Consider the following 21,129-nt stretch of genomic DNA (forward strand, 5'->3'; position numbering starts at 1 on the left):
ACTTACCATTACCATTACTGCTAATAGCTGATCCTCGATCTGAAATAACTGCTGGTTGTTGATTGGTTTGGGGAGTAGAAGAGGATGAAGAAGTTGAAATGAGTGCGGAGGTGTCTTGATTAGCAGGGGAGCTAGACCTTGTATGTTGTACAGGCTGTAACTTAACAGGGAACCGTGACCCATTTAGTCTACTTGCTAGGATGGGAGAACGGGACCTTCCATTTGAACTCAAAACAGGCTTTCGGAGAACAGGAGAGGCAGTAGTTTTAGGAGGTGAAGTTGAGACAACATTTTTATTGATAATATCATAGGTCTCTTTGTTGCCCTCATAGTTGTAATCATCTTCATGATCATTGCTCGTCTTTGAATATTTATTTGGACTGAGATTATCTGAGTTTGTCAGCCCATTGTTTGAAGCTCTTTGTTTACTGATCACAGTAGGTATGGAAGGTGTAGGTTCCACCCTTTGTTTTGAGGGGTAAGTTGGGAGGGAAGCTTCATTTTTATCACTAATGTCCTGTGCTCCAGAAACAGCTGAATGGGATGGAATTCCTCTCAGGATTGGCCTTGCTGCACTTACAGAAGAAGCAGTCCTGCTCCATGGGATTCTGCCATCTTGTCTTCGGTTGCCCAACAATATTCTGGAATTTCTATTTGTTGGAGAAGTAGCCCGGCCTGTGACAATGGGATTTGTTCTAGTAGGCAGTTGAGATGCAATTGCATAGCTACCATCACCTTTGTCTTCATATTCATTGTTCTTCCTTTCCTCTTTTTTCTCCTCTTTGGCTGAGGGAGAATGAGTAGTGGTAGACTGATAGAAGGAAGGTGGGGACTCATTATTTTTAGTGTCTGTCTGTTTAATTTGATGATGATAATTAACTTGATCAGTTTTTGTATCTTGAATACTTTTTGATGAGCTAACACTATTGTCAGAAGTCCTGGATCCTGTTGAAGTTGTGGAATGTGATGAAGCAGTTAAAAATGAACTAGGTTTCCTCTGTGCTATCTGAGGTCTGTGACCCCTAGGTGAAATTCCTACCTTTCTGCTATTTGTATAAACAGAACTCGACCCTAAACCACTGCGATGACTTGTTGGGGAAGAAACTCTACTTGTTTCAGATGATGATGATGGTGACAAAGAGGATGTTGATGAAGAGGAAATTGCTGATGATGCTGATGATGAGGAAGACGAGTCAGTAGCAAAAGTGGGTGATGATGATGACTCTTTGTTTATTTCAGTTCTAGTTTCCTGAGATGGGGTGGATGATTTTGATTCTGTAACACCGATCTTATTGTACAAATCCTTTCCCTCAGGATCTGCGCTAGTTGTGTAGTCTTTCCTTGTGGCTGCAGATTCCTGGCTTTTGGGTGAGCTAGAAGACATCACGTTTTGAGTCCTTAACTGTGACCCAGAGGTACGAAAGGTTGGCCGTCTTATCCGACTGACATTAACAACAGAAGATGTACGTGGCGTCAAAGACTGGCTATTGTGGTAGCCCTCTGATGACTTAGGAAGAGAGGCAGATGAAGAAGGTTTTGGAGGTGAAGTTTGTGTGTTTAGTAATGAACTTTTGAGAATGGAGCTGGATTCCTTGGGTCCAGGTGCTTTTTGTCCTTCCTCCCCAGATTTTGATGGAACATTGCTGTTACTTCGTGGTTGTGTATCCTCACCAGCTTCATTTGCTTTTATCTCATGTTTTATAGGAGGGTATGTTGGCACTTCTTCCTCATCTCTTTCTGTATTTCTGCTTTCACCATGGGCTAACCTTGTCGATGTCCCTGAGTTGGAACCTAAGTTTCTGACAGAGCCCCTCACAGCAGAGAAGATACTGTGATAAGAACGTGTCTGAGAGAGGGGGCGAGTTTTCTTGGACATGGGTGAAGCAACAGTGGATTGAGGATCAGGCTTTTTCATCTCTTCTATACGCTTGTGTTCCAAATCATCATACACTGATGTTCTGGAGGGGTTCTCTGAGTGTGTGGAAGGTCTTGAAATTGTAGTACTGGCTGGCAACAAAGAAAGCATGCTGATTTTAACCTTTATATTTTGTGAATTACTTTCTTTAGGTTTAACACCATAATCTTAGTGAGAGTATTCAGTGAGTATTAAAATGTTTTTTTTCTTCCTTAAATCAAAGAGGAATTTGAACAGAAACAGAACTGTTTGTTTTAATAATTGTGGAACTTACTTTACTTAGTTCATTTAGGTGATAATTAGCACAATCATTTTTGACATTGTTTTCAGAACTTACTCTCAGGCAGTGCAACACTAAAAGCTTTAGACTGAGGTCCTTGCCCTTTCCTGTTGACTGCACGAATTTTAAAGATGTAGCGATCCCCTGGTGTCAAGCCATCTATGGTTGCCGTGGTGATAGTACCTCGGTATGTCACTGATTTTGCTCCAAAAGGTTTCATGGCTGGAGCATAGGAGAGGATGTATTCTGGAAGAAAAATGCACAGTATGCTTGGTCAATTTAGTTTGCACAGGACCTTTTGCAGTAAAATTTCCACATTCAGGCATAGACAACATAAGAGAATGCCAAGCACAATATAACACACATTGTAAAGCAGACAGTAAAGTACTTGCCAGTAGCACTTTCATACAAGGTGTCTAGCATGCAGAAGCAGAAAATATGATTTATTTGTGTTTGTAGGATAGTGGAGTAGGGAGTCGATTTCTCCAAAGGTGCAATTCCAGAGCTAGCCTCTTCAGAATACAATTGGCTATAGTCTTTGCACAGTATAATAGGCACTGGCACAAAAACATAAAATGCATATTATAAGTAAGGCATAAAAAGTCCCACCTCTGATTTTACCATTGGGCTCTTCAGGTGGATCCCATGTTGCTATTACAGCAGTGCCTTTCCCTCTAAGTGATTTCACCTGGAAGTTCTCAGGAGGACCAGAGGGAGCTCCAGAGTTATAGACACCACAGAGAAGGTCAGGACTGACAAGAGACAACATACACTGCCAAACAGAAGGAGGTATAAAGCAGAACTAGAGAGTCTGTGCTCTACAACTTTAATGTCTGTCCTACTAGAAAAAATTCAGATGGGTTTTTTTCATGAAAATAATTAATGAGGCCATCACTAGCCTTCCACATAGACAGGCAGGCAATAAAAGGTGACACCTTAATGAACAATTACACATAGTTATGGCAAGCTGCATGAATGACAAAATTCTGAAACAGGGGTTTCTTAAGATAGTGTGTGTGTGTGTGTGTTTGTGTCTGTTGGTGGGCTTGTGTGCTTTGCCTATTCATTCACTTTCTCTCTTTAATGTCTGTCAAATACAATATTTTTTTTAATCTGGAACTAGAAATGACATTATCAAATGTTTCAACATTTCAAGAGAAATTACATTATCAATATTTCAACATTACAAGCACAATGGAAAGTATTTCAACTCATCTAAATCTCAAATGCAAAGATACCTGATTCTGGCGTCCTCTGGAATACAGATATACTCCATTTTCCATGTTGGTCCCCTTTGGAGATTCGAATAGAGAACTCATACATTCCATCTGCAGTGAGTGTCTCAATCATGAGTCGCCTCTGACTGGTCTCCTTATACTCCCATCGAGCAGACTCTCCCTTCTCTCTGTATCTCACTGTGTAATACCTTCAGAGAAAGGCCTGCATTAATTGCTCTATATCTGCACCTCTAATTCACCAAGTCATACAAAGACAAGTTAATATATTACATGAAATGTGCTTTAAAAAGAGCTTGTTCAAACTCAAATGCAGTTCTTACCTGGTGCCTTCAGGAATGTTCTTCTGCTTTTCTACCAGTGGATCCACCCATGTGATGAGGACAGATTTGGGGGACAAAACTCTCACTGCGAGATCCTCCACCTCTTCAACTACCTCAGGTTCTGATAAACACAGTTCACGCTTTTACTTTTCCCCAAACACTCTGCCTTGTAGAGATTATTTTATGGTTGTAGCATCAGTTTGAATGGTCTAATAGTCAAGATTATCATAACATAATGACATTTAATCAGTATAGATGAAGTATTTTAAGACATGCTTTAATTAAATAGGCGTCTGTACCTGGAGGGGGGGGTTTGGTCATAGGGGCCTTGTTGACTGGTACACTCCTCTGTATGGCTTTCTGTGCCTGCAGTGATACCACATAGATGGACTCAGATGCTACGAACAGAAGGGGATACCAGATATGTCCACGTATCATTACATATACCATGCTATTCACAGACCTAACACATACATTTCAACAAATATGCAGCACAAGAAGCAATAATTAACTCTATGATCATGCTATGCTATAAGAATCTCCTTTTAACCATGTAAGGCAATACAAAAACCAGAGAGGATGACCTTAAGTGAACAACATGTGCTGCGTCACACCAGTACTTAAAGAATGTCAGTCATTCAGTGTGAATTCAGATCATATGTTAGTGTCCTTCTAAGGCTCATGACCTCACCAAGTTTGGGCTTGTTTGTATTGCGCTGGTCAGCTTGTGGCTGACTGAGGTCCACCCTGGGTTTGGTGTGGGGACGGATGGGCAGGTATTTGCCTGTGCGTGGAGCCTCAGGGCCTGATGAGGACTGAGGGGCTCTCTGCTGCACCAGTGGCCCTCTCTGCACCGAAGGGTGAGGGTTTGTCTTAGCGGGGATTTCTGACAACCTCCTCCCTAATGAGAGAGTGAGTAAAAATATCTCATTGAAATATTTTCTTCATATCTTATTCAGGGAATGGGCTCCAACTATTACTAGGTGAAAACTAACTACAGGAATGCTATAAAATTTAGAATTGCATTTACATAATGATATTTATTATGAACACTTTTTTTGACACTTTTTAACATAGCTTTACCATGTTCATCATTGTCATGCTGTGGTCTAATATGTTGATTACTCATTATAACAAAGCCCAAACCTTTACCATCCATGTGATCTTAGACTTCAGATATGAATTTCTGAGAACAGAGTGATTGAGAGAGAAGTAAGACATGTAGCATGTGTTAAAGATTTAGTAACTGGAGTGCTCCCTGTGGAGATTATTTTGTCTGAGCCTATATCCATTCAGGACCACACAGTCATCTGGTCTCCCACTTCCTCTCACTTTTTAAGTATAATTCTCTGTCTGAGTGCACTTGGCCAATAGATCAGACAGTGTTCCCCACTCTCTTAAACTGTCTCGTACTCATTTATTTCCTGATTCCTTTGTCTCTTCATCAAGTCCTCTATTCTCTTTGCTGTGTGAAGTAATACCAACGTCAGTGTAATGAAAAACATTCTCCCACCCTCTCCCTTTCTCCCACAGTAATCACTCTCAGATGATAGAGTGTAATCAGGCATTCTCATTGGACATGTCACCACACTTCAATGGCCAATTGTAGCAGATCAAAAAGAATGCCATTAAAAGCTAACCAATCACGGTTTCCTCGAGCACCAGGCTAACCACTTGGGTTTCCAAGGAAAGGTGTATAGTATCAGGATTCTGTATGTGTGTACAAATCCAGTCTTGCAACACCACCTACATCACTGAGTCTTTTCCCTGCTCCTGATTCAGTTGATGAAAGGTCTGACAAACAGTTGCTGACTGAAATCACAGGGTGTTTGAACAGGGAGGACAATCAACCATGCCAGGGTCTGGTTCAAGTCTGCTTTCAAACACCTTGTATACAGGGCAAATCTGGCGAGCTAGGCCTTGAGGGGAAGTGCTGAACTGTTCCAGGGATCAGCTTTGTCACCCACATACTAATTCGACTCACCTGTTCCTTGTGTCTGTTTCTTGCTATTTAAACCCACAGGTCCCGGTGGACAGTGCTGCACATTAGCGGACCATACTTGGACGTATCAAGACAGAGTGCTATGCTACATCCTGCTATCTTTATTGTTTTCCCTTAGCTGCTGTGCTGTATTAGTTTTGCTATGGAGAATAAAGAGCACTATTCTTCAGCCACGCCTTTGGCTCCCTCTGTGTCATCAACGTCACATATATTTTGCTGCCCGGTATTATTAAATGAGTTCAGATGAGGTGACTTGCTACTTGAGTAGTCTTTTTAACAGATACTTTCTTACTTTTATTTAAGTAATACTTTAAATGACTGCTTTTACTAATAATAAGAAATTATTATTTTAAAGTAACAGTACGTTTACTTGAGTACAGTTTGGCTACCCACCTTTGCCTATGTCAAAACTAGATTTGAGAAAGTATATAGTCAAGTAAAACATGCTTTATGCATCACTGTTAAATATGACTAGGGTGAAGGAGCTCTTGGAGAAGAACATGGAGTGAGAGAAGAGGAAGGAAAAAGAATGTGTGTGTGTGTGTGTGTGTGTGTGTGTGAGTGAGAGAGAGAGAGAGAGAGAGAGCACAGGAATCAGTTCTGGACACCATTCCCTACTCTCTCTCGCATTCTAAAAGGTAATACTTAATGGACGTGCTCTGGCGTGGCTGCTCAAGGTTCACAGACGTCACCAGAAGAGTGACTACTGCACCAGTGAATGAGATCGATGAGGCCTTAAATCAAACTTAAGTGACAGTAAGAGCAACCACCTTTCCCTTTTGCACACAGACAGCGTAACCCTGTGTCTCCTTTATGAGAGTCTAGCTCAGGTTCACATATCTCTGATATTAGAGCAGAATATTCATTTCTCCCACTCTTTCTCTCTCTCTTTGTTTCACTTTCTTCCTCTCTCCATCTGTTTCTTTCACTCTTTTGCTTCCCTCCTGCCTTTCTTGGGGTTTTTATGGTACGTGTCTCCCTGTACTCCGTCTTCCTTCCTGGCAGGTTCTGGATGGAGTGGACGGGTCCAGGGGCTGAAGCAGCTTGGTTTGCACAGCTATGTGTGCTGGCTTTTATACTTCGTGGCTCCCATTGCGTGTTTACACCTGGCTTTACTGTGAAAGCACATTATACATTTTTACATTTTGATGCTTTTCAGCAACATGTTTTTTTTTTTTAATGATTTCCATTTGATAAGCTGATGTGAATGAATAAAGGCAAAATGCACACTATCTTTTAAAACACTTTGCACACTGATATTTATTTATTTATTTCTAGAGTGATTCTGGCAGATTCCTGATTCAGTATCATTTACTGTCTTCCACCCTGGCATCAACCCAAAAACATTTTACAGTAGTTTAAATAGAAATAAGGAAAATTGCACTCATTGACATCTAAGAAAATATGATGCCACCAAAAACCCTTTAGTCACCCCTAGTGGAATTTTGGAGAGTGCACAGCTCACACAAAAGTATGTAATACCTAAGTGTGGAGAAAAAGGAAAATAATGAAAAAGTACCAACAGAATGTTGACTATGTTTATGAAATATTTAATTACAGTATGATAAAATACATACTGCCAGTGTACTGTTGAAGCAATCCAACATTAACCCATATCTCCTGTGAGTGTTAACACGCAGTAAGAATGAGATTAGAACAATGATGTCGTAAACATCAAACCAAGCCAAAGCTAAAACAGTACTAAATGGAAACATTAAGGCAAGGCCAACTTCATGCATGCCAAGGATTTGGATCTGCTGCAGATCCATCAGCCTGTCTCTCTTTATCTTTTATCTTACCTGCATGCTGACATAATGGGATATTGTAGACAATATGACAGCTGTATCCACTGTGATACACTTACCATCCCAATAATTATTTGATTATTGGAGCAATAATGCGCTTTGTGCAAGTGCCTGTGGAGCAGACTAACAGTTTAGTTACCAACTGCCTACTGCCATCTCCATGTAATTACCAAGGTATTTTGGAAGCTGATAAAAGCTGTAGCTCTATCTGCCGGAACATCCCAAGTACCACTTTAGCTGTCCATTAGAGTTCTGTTTTGCCTCATTTAATGCTGGGAGTATTAAAAAGTGGACTTTTCCCTCCCTTTGCCCTTGGAGAGGTGACATTCTCACAGGCTGCCTTCAGACAAGCCTGATGAAAACAGAAGTAAAAGCTTTGATTTAACAAATGTACAACTGCCAGCCTGATATCAGGTAACTGGAGCCCCTCCTGTCCCGTATCCAAGCCAGCTCCCATGCTCTGGAGGGAAATCTCTACCAAAAAAACATTTTGTGCTCCGTTCTGAGTGATGCACCAGGTACAGAATCCTTAACGCTGCTGAATGCTTAATGCTGCTGAACGCTTATCGCTGCTGCTGAGATTAAAGATTCAATCTTATCTATGTCCTATACCAATTAAGAGCCTGCGATTTTGCCAGAGTGAGTTGAAGCACTAGAATGTGCTTATCTTCACCCTCTGCAGTGCCTCTACAGGTGTGCAGGTTGACTATGGCTAAGCTACTGACATTTTGATGCCATTTTGCACTGCACTCAAAGTTGCATCAAGATCCAGAGCACACTAAACCCTGCCTTTAAATCCATTTTGCATGTGTGGGTAAGCCAACATAAATAACCAACACCGCCGCATAATATATGTGTAGGGGCCTACCTGGTGTGGAGCCGTTGAAAGAGGATCCACCTTCAACAGCAAACCCGTCCAGTTTTACCCACTCACCACCTGTAGGAAGGGACAGGCCTGTTTTTATCATGAGTGATACCTTCTCAGGCACTTTTCTGTTGGACCAGAGTGCATGACAAATTGGTTGCAATGCATATGAAAATGTCAGACAGACACACTGTGAGAATACACTGCATAACACCTCCCTTCATTTTCCTCCCAGGCTTATGAACCTCCAGTCAGACAAATTTATGCTCCGTGCTCAGCAATATTTCTGTGCTTGTTTACTGTGGTGTAACAAGAGCATGCTGCAAAGGAGCCGATGAATGCAGATCATGTTTGTCAGAGACAGAGAAGGAAACAGCCTGGAGGTTAATGTGGCAAGCGTTGGCCCAGCACCAGCCTGCCACAGTGCAAGCCCTGCATTTTTGCAGAGGACCCCGGCTTGGACCCCAAAACACGGGCTCTTTATAGCGGACTGGGAATCCATGGGCCGCCAAAAGACGGATGGAAACACAGTAATTATAAAAGCAGACAGCATGGATTAAATCCAGTGTGTCGTGCTGTTGGCCATAAAGTCTTGTTTTATATGGCAAGATTAAGAATAAGCAGGAGAGGCTATAAAGTTAGTAATAAATTCCTTGTATAAGCTCAGAAATAACCTTCAGCTTGGTTTAGGTTTATCTGCTGATTAATAGTCAATATTAAAAAACTTAACAAACTATAATTAATGGTAATGAAGTAAATACAATCCTAGGCATTTTCTTCCTTTACTGTATATTAACATTACCAACTATGTATATTCTTGATAGTCTATTTGACTGTGGACTGCAACAAAATATACAGGTGATAATTACTTTATTATTATTATTACTTATGTCAACTGATTTATTAAAGTTGAAGTTAATGGTTTATTATTTATTTATTATTATTGATTCCTAATGATGTAAACAATGTTAAAGGGACCCTGAAATATTATTGTGTTGCTAAGATACATAGGTATACATATCTGTTGCTGATTTGCTATACATTGACCAGGAATGGTTCTAGTTGCAGACAATTAAACATGCCAAACTGTTTATGAGAAGACCAAAACCCAACATTTTAATATGAGAAGTAAAATCAGAAAGTTCTTTCACACATGCACAAATGCATACATGCACACACACACACGCACACATACACACACACACACACACACACAGACACACACACACACACACACACACACACACACACACACACACACACACACACACACACAAACACACGCAACCTGAAAAGCGTACCTCCCGGAGTTTCTGCCCTGTAGACTGGTTTACTCATTCCCTCCTCATTCTCAGCACTCATTTTGAGAAAGTGCAGGACTCCAGGCTCTAACACACACACACACACACACACACACACACACACGCACCCACACACACACACACACACACACACACACACACATGCACACACACACGCATGCATGCACACGCACGCGCACACACATACCGTGCACATTAGATAGTTAATTACTGCATGCTACTAGCCTGCAGTAATAAAGCATTCTGTGTTTGCAGTTCATTTTCACCCTATGAAGACAGATTTACAGGATGCGCAGCCCTGCTGAGTGATGTGTGCAACACCTCTCCCCCTTACCTACATCCTCTAGTACCTCGGAGCGGCGATCCTTGTCCACCGTGATGAAGCGCAGTGACCGCATGGACTTGCCATAGCCGATGTTGTAGCGGTCCACTGCCCGGCCATCCAGCTCATTAGGAGGTTCCCACGTCACCTTTAAGCCTTTTTCCACGGATGTTAGCTTCACATTGCGTGGACGCAGTGGTTTGAAGGCTGAGGAGGAAGCGGAATGGAACAGCAGCCAAATAAAACAGCCTGCCAAAGCAACAGCTCACTCACACACCACTAGCTGTAAGCAGCTAGTATGCTGAGCATATATTCTGTTTCCACATCAGTGTGTCAATTAAACATGCGAAATTTGTACACTGTGGAACTGTACACTGTACCATAACCTATAGACACATACGGAGTATTTCTCATTTGGCTAATTGTTGTTATCTCAACACACACAGATGGTGCACAAACTTTCACACAGTGATGTGCATCGTCAGAGTGATGTAGCTTCAGTCCCACCAATGGACTCCCCATGCCATATACATTTTTGATTTCAGTTACTGAGTTTCACAGGCAATTTTTAAAACTAATTTACTTGAGTCCCTCTTGTCTCCGGTTTGTACATCTTGTTATAATAACTAGGCATTAATCAGCTGAATTAATTCCTACACCTAACAGCTTAATGAAGTAATATAGAATCCATCAGTGCAAAACACTTCCTAAAACCAGCTGAGTAAACATCATTGGAACTAAATGGTGCAGTGTTATAAAACTCATGAAGCCAAAGTAAAAGCCTAATTCCTTGGTGAAGTGCTTTAGGCTATTAATAAGCAACCGGGTATGTTTCCATGGAAGTGCAGTGCTGTGCTACTGAGTCAGGCGATAGGCAGATTATTATCAAAGCCACCTGCTCAAGGAAAAAGAAATACAGAGTGGGTTTGGGTCACTTGTGAAGTTGCTGTCCTGGTTGATTGGTGTTAATGTGTTCTGCTGTGGTTTTGGACTGCTCTTGTCGGAAAATACTTTAAATGTTATTGAAGTATTCTTTCTTTGAAAGCCCTGGTGTTATGTTGTTATAACCTAAGTGAAAGTGTCCTGGAAGACATTGTTTGTCTGAGGAAAGTGGAAGGGCTTTTCCATATGCCATACCACATGGAATATCTTGGCTATAGATATATATTTACATTTTTATAGTCACAAAGTCAGTGAAGTAACTAAACATTGTGTTTTACAGTGTAGTTTATTATTTATTATTTTTCATCAGGTGAATAAAATGCATGACGTGGCATGTGTTCCGGAATCTGCCATTGAGTTCAAGGACCAAATGTTTTTATCATTGTGTCTTCTAAAACAGACATGTGCACACGCACTCATCAGAAAAAATCAGGAAGATGGGAGTGCCACAGTCATTTTTAATCATTGCTGCTTTTTTAGAATTCTGGCAGTACAGCTTCTCAGATTTTGTACTTGTCACATGTCAGTACTATTTCCAATAACACACACCTACACCCACAAAAACACCACATCATTTCCCAAACCTCCAAACTGTCACGACTGGTTGGTCATCCATCAGGAGGGACACGCCCACTCCTGCTAGGGATCATACCACACACCAACACCACTCTCCCCTACCTACTCCCACCACCCTGCCTACAGATTATTTTTACCTGTTCCATATTTTCTGTTTCACCTATTTAAATCCACAGGCACCAGATGATAGCGCTGCACAGTAGCCAACAATAGACTGAGAATCTACCCGCTATCACTCACGAAGAGGATTATTTTTGTTTTGTTTCATCAGTGCTTTCATTGGTGATTTCCCTATGGAGAATAAAGAACACTTCTTCACTAACCCACCTCTTGCTTCTTCTGTGCTGCCCATGTCACAGAATGTGCAGGCACCTGGAAGCAAGGTGAGTAGCCCTGGCTGGGCTCACCTGCTTGCTGCACAGATAGCAGCACTGGAACAGCAGAGGCAGGAAATTGGAGAGATTGGCTCTCTCGTTCAGAGTCTTGGGCTCTGCGTGGACCACCTTACCACAAGCCCTGAGAATAGAGCCCCTTCTCATGCTACTCCCCGGTCTCAGAAGGGGTAAGGTGTTTGATCGACGCCCCAGAGACTTACGGAGGAGCTGTGAGGGGTTCGTAGTGCAGTGCGAGTTATTTTTTGGCTATCAACCTCGTCTGCCCGATCATGCAAAGGTGTCCTTCGTGATCTCCAGGCTAACCAGGAAAGCTCGTACCTGGGGAACCGCTCTTGTCACGAACGCTTCCCCGCTGATGAACGACTACCACACTTTTATGCAAGAAGTGAAAGCTGTGTTTTATCATCCCCGTCAGAGTAGACTCTGTGGACAGACTTTGCTTAGCATGAGACAGGGATCACGGTTGGCAGCGGAGTTCGCCATGGAGTTTCGAACGTTTGCCACAGGGTCCAGATAGAACAAGCCGGCATTAGTAGACATATTCCTAAATGGCTTGAGAGTGGAACTGCAGGAAGAACTAGCCTGTAAGTTGGAGGTGGCTACGCTCAATGAGGCAGTCAATCTGGCCATCACCTACGACTGACTTCTACAGGAGTGACGTCATCACCTCGACCAGAGGGTACCGCATCGGGAAGGAACCTCATCGAAGGGACTGGGTGAAGCCCCCGAGGAACCGATGCACTTGGGCATAGCCAGGGTTTGCTGCAAACCCAGAGAGTGGAGGAGGTGTGGCAATCTGGTGAGTTGCTCCCCTGACGTGTCAATGTTCAAAGTTCCTATTAAGGTATCGCACCAGGGTCGTTCTTTTTCTGTTGCAGCCCTGGTTGACTCCAGAGCCACAGGGAATGTAATAGACTGGGACTTCGCTAAGAAACTGGGGATAAGAGTGATTCCCCTGCCCTCGCCTCTAAGTGTGCAAGCAGTTGATGGGGGACCTGTGGGTTTGGGCTACATCACACGTCACTCCCTGTATATGCCTCAAAACAACGGGGAACACATTGAACACATCTCCTTTTACCTCCTTTCATCTTTCTCACCCCCTCACATTAGGTTTCCCTGGTTACATCAACACAACCCTCACCTGCAGTGGATCGATAATTGTATCCTCAAGTGGGGACATGCCTTCCTACCGGGGCTGTGCCTCTCCAGTCAACGTCTATAGAGAGCTCCGACACTGACGAGGAACTCACCATTCCCCCAAAGTATAGTGACCTGGTGGTGGTGTTTAGTCCCAAGAGGGCCACACAGATTCCCCCTCACTGTGAGTGGGACTGTGCAATTACTCTGTTCCTCCCAGATGTATCGCAGGAGGAGGAATGAACAATGGGGCAATATATCAAGGAGGCATTGCAGCAAGACTATATTCGTCCCTCCACCTCATCGGCCTCAGCTAGTGTATTTTTTGTAAAAAGAAAAAAGATGGAGGATTAAGGCCCTGTGTAGACTACAGAGGGCTCAACGAACTGTTAATGCAATATCCCTACCCTCTACCCTTAGTTCCAGCCACGCTTAAACAGTTAAAGGGAGTCAGGTTTCTTATCAAGTTAGACCTACACAGTGCTTATAACCTGATAAGGATTAGGGAGGGTGACAAATGGAAAACGGCCTTCAGTACATCCTCTGGGCATTGAGTACCTAGTTCTGCTGTATGGTCTAGCCATGGCTCCCTCAATCTTTCAAGCCTACATAAATGAGGTGCTACGGGGGATTCTGTGTAGATCTGTTTACATCAATATCTTAATCTATTCCCCATCCTGGGGCCAACATGTGCGGGACGTTCGAGCTGTCCTCCATGTCCTGATGCAGAACCACCTCTACTATAAGCTGGAGAAATGTGAGTTTCACCGCAGGGAGGTGAGTTTTTTAGGCTACATCATATGCGAGGGTAGCGTGTGTATGCAACCTTGCAAGTTTGGGGTGGTAATGGGATGGCGAAGACCGCAGATGCGCAGGCTTTTCACTGACCTGCTCCGAGGAACAGCCAAGAAATTGAGATGGAACTCTGAGGCGGAGAAAGCCTTTGAGGAGTTAAAAACTGCCTTCTCTACCACTTCAGTTCAGCAGCAACTGGATCTTGAGAGGCCTTTCATGGTTGAGGTGGATGCATCGGATGTAGGAGTGGGTGCTGTACTGTCCCAGTGCAAAGGAAAGGCGGGACAACTTAAACCCATCACCTACTTTTCGAAAAAGCTGAGCCCTGCTGAGAGGAACTACGGGATTGGCGATAGGGAATTGCTGGTGAAGAAACTAGCACTTGAAGAGTGGAGCCATTGGCTGGAGGGAGCACGACACCCCTTTAAGGTCTACACTGACCATAAGAATTGAGTACCTCCAGTCCGCTAAGAGGTTAAACTCCAGGCAAGCCTGTTGGTCACTTTTCTCCAGGTTCAACTTTCGTGTCACCTACACACCAGGGGAAAAGAATGTAAGGGCGGACACACTTTCCCGGCAACACCATGCAGAGGCCCAATCGACCGGCCAGGAGCCAGTCCTCTCTCCCTCCTGCTTCTTGGCGACACTTAAATGGGACCTTCCAATCCAAACCCACACTGCCCACCTAATCTTTGTGCCACCCAAGCACCACAAAGCCCTTATCACGTGGGCACACAGATCGTTGGGAACGGGCCATCCAGGGTCTACATGCACAGAGCAATTGCTAAGTGCTCGTTATTGGTGGCCATGCACAAAGAGATCGTGAGGTATGTGGCATCGTGCGCAGATTGTGCCCGCAGCAAAGCACCACACACACCACCTGCAGGTAAACTGCTCCCCCTACCTATTCCTCTGTGTCCTTGGTCTCACAACGCTATAGATTTCGGATCTACCTGTCTCTGAGGATAACACCACAATATTAGTGACAGTAGACCGGTTTTCGAAAATGGTGAGGTTCATACCTACTAAAAAGGTTTACCTACTGCCTTAGAGATGGCTGATAAGCTCTTCTGCCATGTTTTTCAGCAATTTGGTTTGCCGGAAGATATTGTCTCCGACAGGGGTCCTCTGTTTACATCCCAGATCTGGAGAGAACTGCTTGGTAAGCTGAATCACGGTCAGTCTGATGTCTGGATATCACCCCCAGGCTATTGTTCAAGTTGAGAGGGTAAATCAAGAACTGGGAAAATTCTTACACCTATATGCTCAACAGCACCCTGAAACCTGAACTCACTGCACCATGCAGGGAGTGGACTAATTCCCTTTGAGTGTGTTTTAGTGCATCAACGACTGCTATATCCGTAGAACCTACCTACCTCTGACCAGCCAGCGGTGGAGACCTGGTGACAATGCAGCGAACAAGTCTCGGAGGAGACGCATCAGAGACTGCGTAGAGCAATCGTGAAATACAAGGCAAAGGCAGATCGGAAACATGGGGACACCCCTCAGTATGAACTGGGGCAATGAGTATGGGTGTCCACAAAGGACGGCCGAACAGGCTCCTCACCAAGGGGAAGCTCACAGTCAAGTATGAAGGTCCGTACACCATAACCCTGGACATTGAGGGAGGACCAGCGTATAAGGCCTCGCTTGATTCACGATGGAGAGACGGAGAGACACACAGCTGCAGTACCTGGTGGACTGGGACGGGTACGGCCCGGAGGAACGGTGCTGGATACCGGCCTCCCAGATATTGGACCCTGGCCTCAGCACCTCCTTTCATAGGGAGCATCCGCTGAAGCTGGCTCCGCATCTGCCGGGCCGACCACGCTCCAGGAGGCTGGCGGGGGTTCTGCCACGGTTGGCCAGTAATGCAGCAGGAGGGACACGCCCACTCCTGCTAGGGATCATACCACACACCCACACCGCTCTCAATCCCCTGCCTACTGATTATTTTCACCTATTCCTTATTTTCTGTTTCATCTGTTTAAACCCACAGGCCACAGATGATAGTGCTGCACATTAGCCTACCATAGACTGAGAATCTAGCCGCTATCATTCACGAAGAGGATTACTTTTGTTTCATTTCATCAGTGCTTTCATTGGTGATTTCCCTATGGAGAATAAACTACCCTGCCTCTTGCTTACTCTGTGCCGCCTGCGTCACACAAAAAGTGTGTTCGCTCCTTCTTGGACATGATTTTGAATAGCTCAAGCTCCATAAAACTTAACAAGAGCTAGAATGTTCCCCTTAAATAAACACTTTACAGAGACAAGCTGAGCCTTCAGCATCAAAATTTCAGCCCTCTATTGCAACTTCTGGAAAATATTTTGAAAAGCCACTAACTGCATTTCCATGATATATGCCACATTATAGTATAATGCAAACACTTGTATGCATGGTGCCACTTTAGCCTGAGCCATATATGTCCCTTGTCACTGCCCCTCCTCCATCTTATGTATTGTTGCATACTCTGTTAGCTCAAATGAAGTTTGCTAAATGAGCCCTTTAAGGTGGGAAATGGACTTCAATAAATATTATTTTCCAAGAAGCTGTGAGCTGCTTTAATTTCCCTCTGTAAAAATAGCCAAGACAAATAGACAAGGTTGTTTATAGGTCTTGTAGTATTAGCTGTTTTTCAGCTGCACCTTGAGATGTGTTTTAAAATCAATGGCCTGGTTGAATTTATATTTATTTAAAGTGAATCTTTATATTTGATGTAGATCAATAAGCCTGCAAAAGTCTGCTTTGTGCATGTGTACTATACAGTTGGGCAAGTTGGTTCCAGTTTAAAACTACACACCCTCATACCTTCATCTTCTGCTCACCCATCTGCGTGAAGCTGTTAGTCCATAGTTTTCTGTGTATGGAGTGCAAGTCAGAGACCAACATCAATTATACTGGATCAAACTGGACTGTGACTTTATAAATTGGTGAACAGAGCACATGCACAGATGTAGATTTCTTGGTGGGATGAGACGAAGATGAGAGTGATTTCTTATGGAATGTGGAATGGTCTATGTATATACACTCATTCTAATGGGCCAAGGTTTAAGTGTGTAGATTTTTTAAAATTACAGTTATGAATATGAGGGTGAATGTGTGTGTGCATGTAAGTGCTCACATGCATTGTCTGCCTTCATAATGTCAGTCATATCTATGCTTTTAGAATACGACTCATGGAAAGAGCTGCAGGGCAGACAGCTGCCAGTTCCACACAGGAGTGTCAATGAAGCCTAGGCAACCTACACACAGCTACAACACTGTATTCCACCTTCACAGGCATAGAGGTGAGGCAGCCTCTATTACCTAATTGCTGTTGCTGTAGCAATTACTGTATTATATAACACACAGCACAAATATTTTTGCTGAGGACATACGGAGCATATAGCAAAGTGCTGAAAATCCCATACTTTGTACATTTTCCTTACAGTTTATTACTGGTCAGAAACTGACATGACACACATAGCACGCACACACACACACACACACACACACACACACACACACACATATATATATATATATATATATATATATATATATATATATATATAATATATATATAAACAAATAATGTTTTTCAAACATGTGTTTGAGTGAGTTTGTGTGTGTGTGTCTGTGTGTGTGTGTGTGTGTGTGTGTGTGTGTGTATTCACATCTATTGCGCCCTGGAACCACATTATCACATTTAGTTGACAAAGTGCTAAGTCAAGTGAGAGCACATTATTGCAGCTTTGTGATTAGATGTTCTCTTCCCCATTACCCTTGACACATTTTCTTTGCAACAGATTAAGGATCTGAACAGTCTGGGCTTCTTCTTCCAAGTTTAAATTGTAGTTGTGCCATTCAAGTACTTTCTAGAATTTCCTCACAGCAAATGGAAGCAAAGGTATCAAATTCCAGTAGCTGGTTAAGGCATGACTTTTCTTTTTTCTTTCTGTCACCTACACACACACAGAGACAAACATTCTCTCTCTCTCTCTCTCTCTCTCTCTCTCTCTCTCTCTCTCTCTCTCTCTCTCTCTCTCATTCCCTGTTTCCCTGTGTCTATCTGTAAGCCCCCTCCCCGGTAATCTAGTGTTGATCTCTGGCAGAACTTGCACTTGGTGACACAGGGAACAGTTCCCACCAGAATAACCACTGATGTACTACGATCTCTTCAAAGTTATGGAAAAACTTTTGAGCCACATTCTTTACAATGCATCTTCTATCTGTCAGATATCAGTAAGGATTTGATAGCTGTAGGTTGGGATCTGAGATCTCTGCACTGAGGCTGTCACTAGGGCAAACCTGTTCAGCCCTGCAGTGGCACGTGGGAAACCTCATCCTTGAGCCTGCAGAAATAGTTCAGAACCTTGTGACCCGCCCAAATGCAGAAACCACGGTCTAACACAAGCAATGTTTGATGTTTAGCTTGTTTAGCACAGGACCAGACAGAGAATGAAGTTGGATAGAAATGATGATGGGATGAACATGTATGAAAGGTGAGGAGAAGGAGCAGATGGGAGAATAGCAATTAAGTATCAGAGTCATAGGATTATGTGGGGGAGAAGTGCTGAGCAGGGCAGTTCAGCAGCTATAGAACAGGCTGAGAGGAAAACACCGCAATCCACAGCTGCTAACGGCAGTCCCAGGCTGCCCTGGATGACCTCATGCACAGAGCCATTCCAAAACAGAGAAAGGGAGGAAGAGAGGAATGAGTTAGAGAAAATGGAAGAAAGTAAGAGAGAGACAGACAGAAACAGAGACAGACAGAGAGAGAGGGAGAGAGAGAGATATATAAAGAGAGTGCTTTATTGTAACGTGGCAGCTAACTGTGCTGAGTGGGACATGGCCACTTCTAAGATTCCTTTGCTCCACCTCCACTTCCCCCTACTTAAGTGGGGAGAGAGAGGAGGAGAGAGGGAATGGGGTGGGGGGGGGGGGAGGAAGAGGAGACCGTGGACAAAATTCAATTTCACAAACTGAGGGTGAAATGATGTCCAAGACATCTGTAGCAAAATCTGTAAAAGCTTGGTAACTCCAGTTTCTTATGTATGGCTCTAATGTGCCGAGACACATGTTGATCAAAGCACTGACTTCTAAAAACCTGCCCAAAATCACTGGATAGACATCTGTGCAGCCAACCCACTTGAAGCTATTCTCTGAACTGTGAAAAATGTGGTATTTTGTGCACTGGAGCTCAATTGTTTTAGCTGTGTGTTCAGTGAGGTCACTCTATTATTTTTTTTTTGCTGTTTTGGCATCCAGCTCTTTCTTTAAGAGTGTTTTTCTTTAGCATTCTTGAGCACCATCAGGATGGTACTTGTTGATAATGATTAAAATGGGTCTGAAGAAGGTGTGTGGGTGGCATTTATTTCTAAACTTTATTCTGGTAATGTCCATAAACTGCAGCTAACTTTATTATGTCTATTATGAACCTGGCAGCCATTAAATCTGAATAATGCCTTTAAGTAAACATATGAAAGGAATCAGGTCACTGTGGCACTGTGTAGAAATATTTATTTTGTTGCATAATTAAAAGTATAAGCATGAGACCTGAATATGAGAACTGTGACCAGGCAACAAACAAACAAACAAACAAAACAAACCCAAACACTCAATATTACTTGTTAGTCCAGTGTAGAGTATACAGACTGACTTAACTCCGCTCCTAAATTTCCTCCTTTCCTTCACATCCCACTCGGGTCATGAGTTGGGCCGCTAAGGATCTGTTACTTAAGGCAGATTAGATCAGATCTCTATTACATTGACTGCCATGCGTTTGTCTGACTTTAACCAAATGATTTATGCTCTAATATGTGTCATCTTAAAGGGACTGCAGTGGTGAAATAATTCAGTTTTCTTCCATGACCTAAACCCATATTAAGTAATACCTGAAAAATAATATTTATTGAAAAAATGTAATTTAGAAACTCATTGTAAATATTTAGTTACATTTGTGCGTGTGAAGATATGAAAACTTTTTTTGCTTTTTACATTCATTCATCCAATATGATAAACCTGACAAATAGCGTCTCTTTCACCCTGAGAATAATACAATACTGATGAACTTCAGTACCAAAGCTCACGGTTCGCAATGCATTTGCAGGCTCACCAAAGACAAATACTTTTCATAATACGCCCCTCAGAAAGTTTTAAATGCTGCTAAATACCTCATAGTACTCAAGTGGACAATACTGTCCCTTGAAAACGTGAGTGGACAATACTTTCCTTTCGTTTCATTTTGCAAAACAACTGTCAAAACGCGTCAAATTATCTTGTTTTAAAACTTTGAGGGTAAAGTCAGTTAAAATATATTGTGAGAATGCAAATGTTCAAAATCAAAACTTCTAAAAAGAGTAAACATTCTGCAGATATGCCTACCTGTCAATAGTGGATTCTGGGCGCTGAGCGTGACCAGAAGCGCGAGGAAAGCCCGTGCTGCCGTGGGAGACATTGCGAATAGTGCTCCAGTATGAGAAGGGACAGAGAAGGGAGAGAGGATTGGGATGCTCGAGGTCGGGCACCCTCTGTTACAGCTTGTGCTTCCTACGTTATGTCTCCCTCTTCCGGGAATGCGAGGCACTTTAAACTTGCCTGAGTCCTTTCCAAAGTGCGCGCAGAAATAGCGTTGACTTACTCTCTACCATTAAGTCCTTGTAATTTTGCTTTTACACAATGAATTATACGCTTCTTGGATTTTCGAAAGTTGAATAAAATTAAAAGTGAAAGAATATTTCATGGAAGATTTATAATATCATAACACCCATAGAATGTATTCATTTGTTTGCGTTCAAAAGTCTAAAATAAAAGCCACCAGTTCTGGGAGGCTGCTCTTTTTCACAAGACCGCTTAGGTATTTCCCCATAGGTTGTTTTCTTTTCATTTAAACCAGAACACTTCAGGCGACTTATGTACACGTGCCATTCCACGGACCTTGCAAGTACTGGAAATTATCATGTGGAAGAATTTGCGCTGTGTGAACACCCACTCCTGCTCGCGAACAATCTCTTTGCGGCATTTATTTTCGACTGCTTCGACGAGCCATGTAGTGCATACATGTACACTTTATGCTTTATGTTGTGAATTCTTGCTCTGCAAGATTTCCACTGTTTCCCTAATTTGCTAGGGAAGCTTGCACCATTCCCATATCAAATTGACAGTTTCGAGTCTGTAAGTTAGGGTGCTATACCAGTTGTGAATGACACTGAAAAATGCTGGAACTGATG

At 42.9% G+C, this 21,129-nt stretch overlaps 1 protein-coding gene across 4 annotated transcripts in view; it reads right to left on the reverse strand.

Annotated features, from left to right (window-relative positions):
• The window catches only part of fndc1 (fibronectin type III domain containing 1), a 35,865-nt gene extending 15,451 nt beyond the window's left edge, over positions 1–20,414 (reverse strand). For 2 of the 4 annotated variants that reach the window (XM_026998947.2, XM_026998946.2), the window contains exons 1-11: positions 20,285–20,414; positions 10,082–10,276; positions 9,727–9,813; positions 8,429–8,497; positions 4,445–4,654; positions 4,053–4,151; positions 3,754–3,874; positions 3,434–3,621; positions 2,805–2,912; positions 2,253–2,441; positions 7–2,007 (exon numbers count right to left, since the gene is read on the reverse strand). In XM_026998947.2, coding sequence (XP_026854748.2) covers positions 7–2,007; positions 2,253–2,441; positions 2,805–2,912; positions 3,434–3,621; positions 3,754–3,874; positions 4,053–4,151; positions 4,445–4,654; positions 8,429–8,497; positions 9,727–9,813; positions 10,082–10,276; positions 20,285–20,357 — 3,340 coding nt within the window. In that variant the 5' untranslated portion in view covers positions 20,358–20,414. Of the gene's footprint in view, positions 1–6; positions 2,008–2,252; positions 2,442–2,804; positions 2,913–3,433; positions 3,622–3,753; positions 3,875–4,052; positions 4,152–4,444; positions 4,655–8,428; positions 8,498–9,726; positions 9,814–10,081; positions 10,277–20,284 lie in introns of those variants that run through there. The other 2 variants (XM_026998948.2, XM_026998949.2) reach the window with 2 other exon arrangements.
• Between the last annotated feature and the right edge of the window lie 715 nt (positions 20,415–21,129).

The sequence above is a fragment of the Electrophorus electricus genome, chromosome 3 (genome assembly GCF_013358815.1).
Source record: "Electrophorus electricus isolate fEleEle1 chromosome 3, fEleEle1.pri, whole genome shotgun sequence".
In the NCBI taxonomy this organism is placed as follows: Eukaryota; Metazoa; Chordata; class Actinopteri; order Gymnotiformes; family Gymnotidae; genus Electrophorus; species Electrophorus electricus.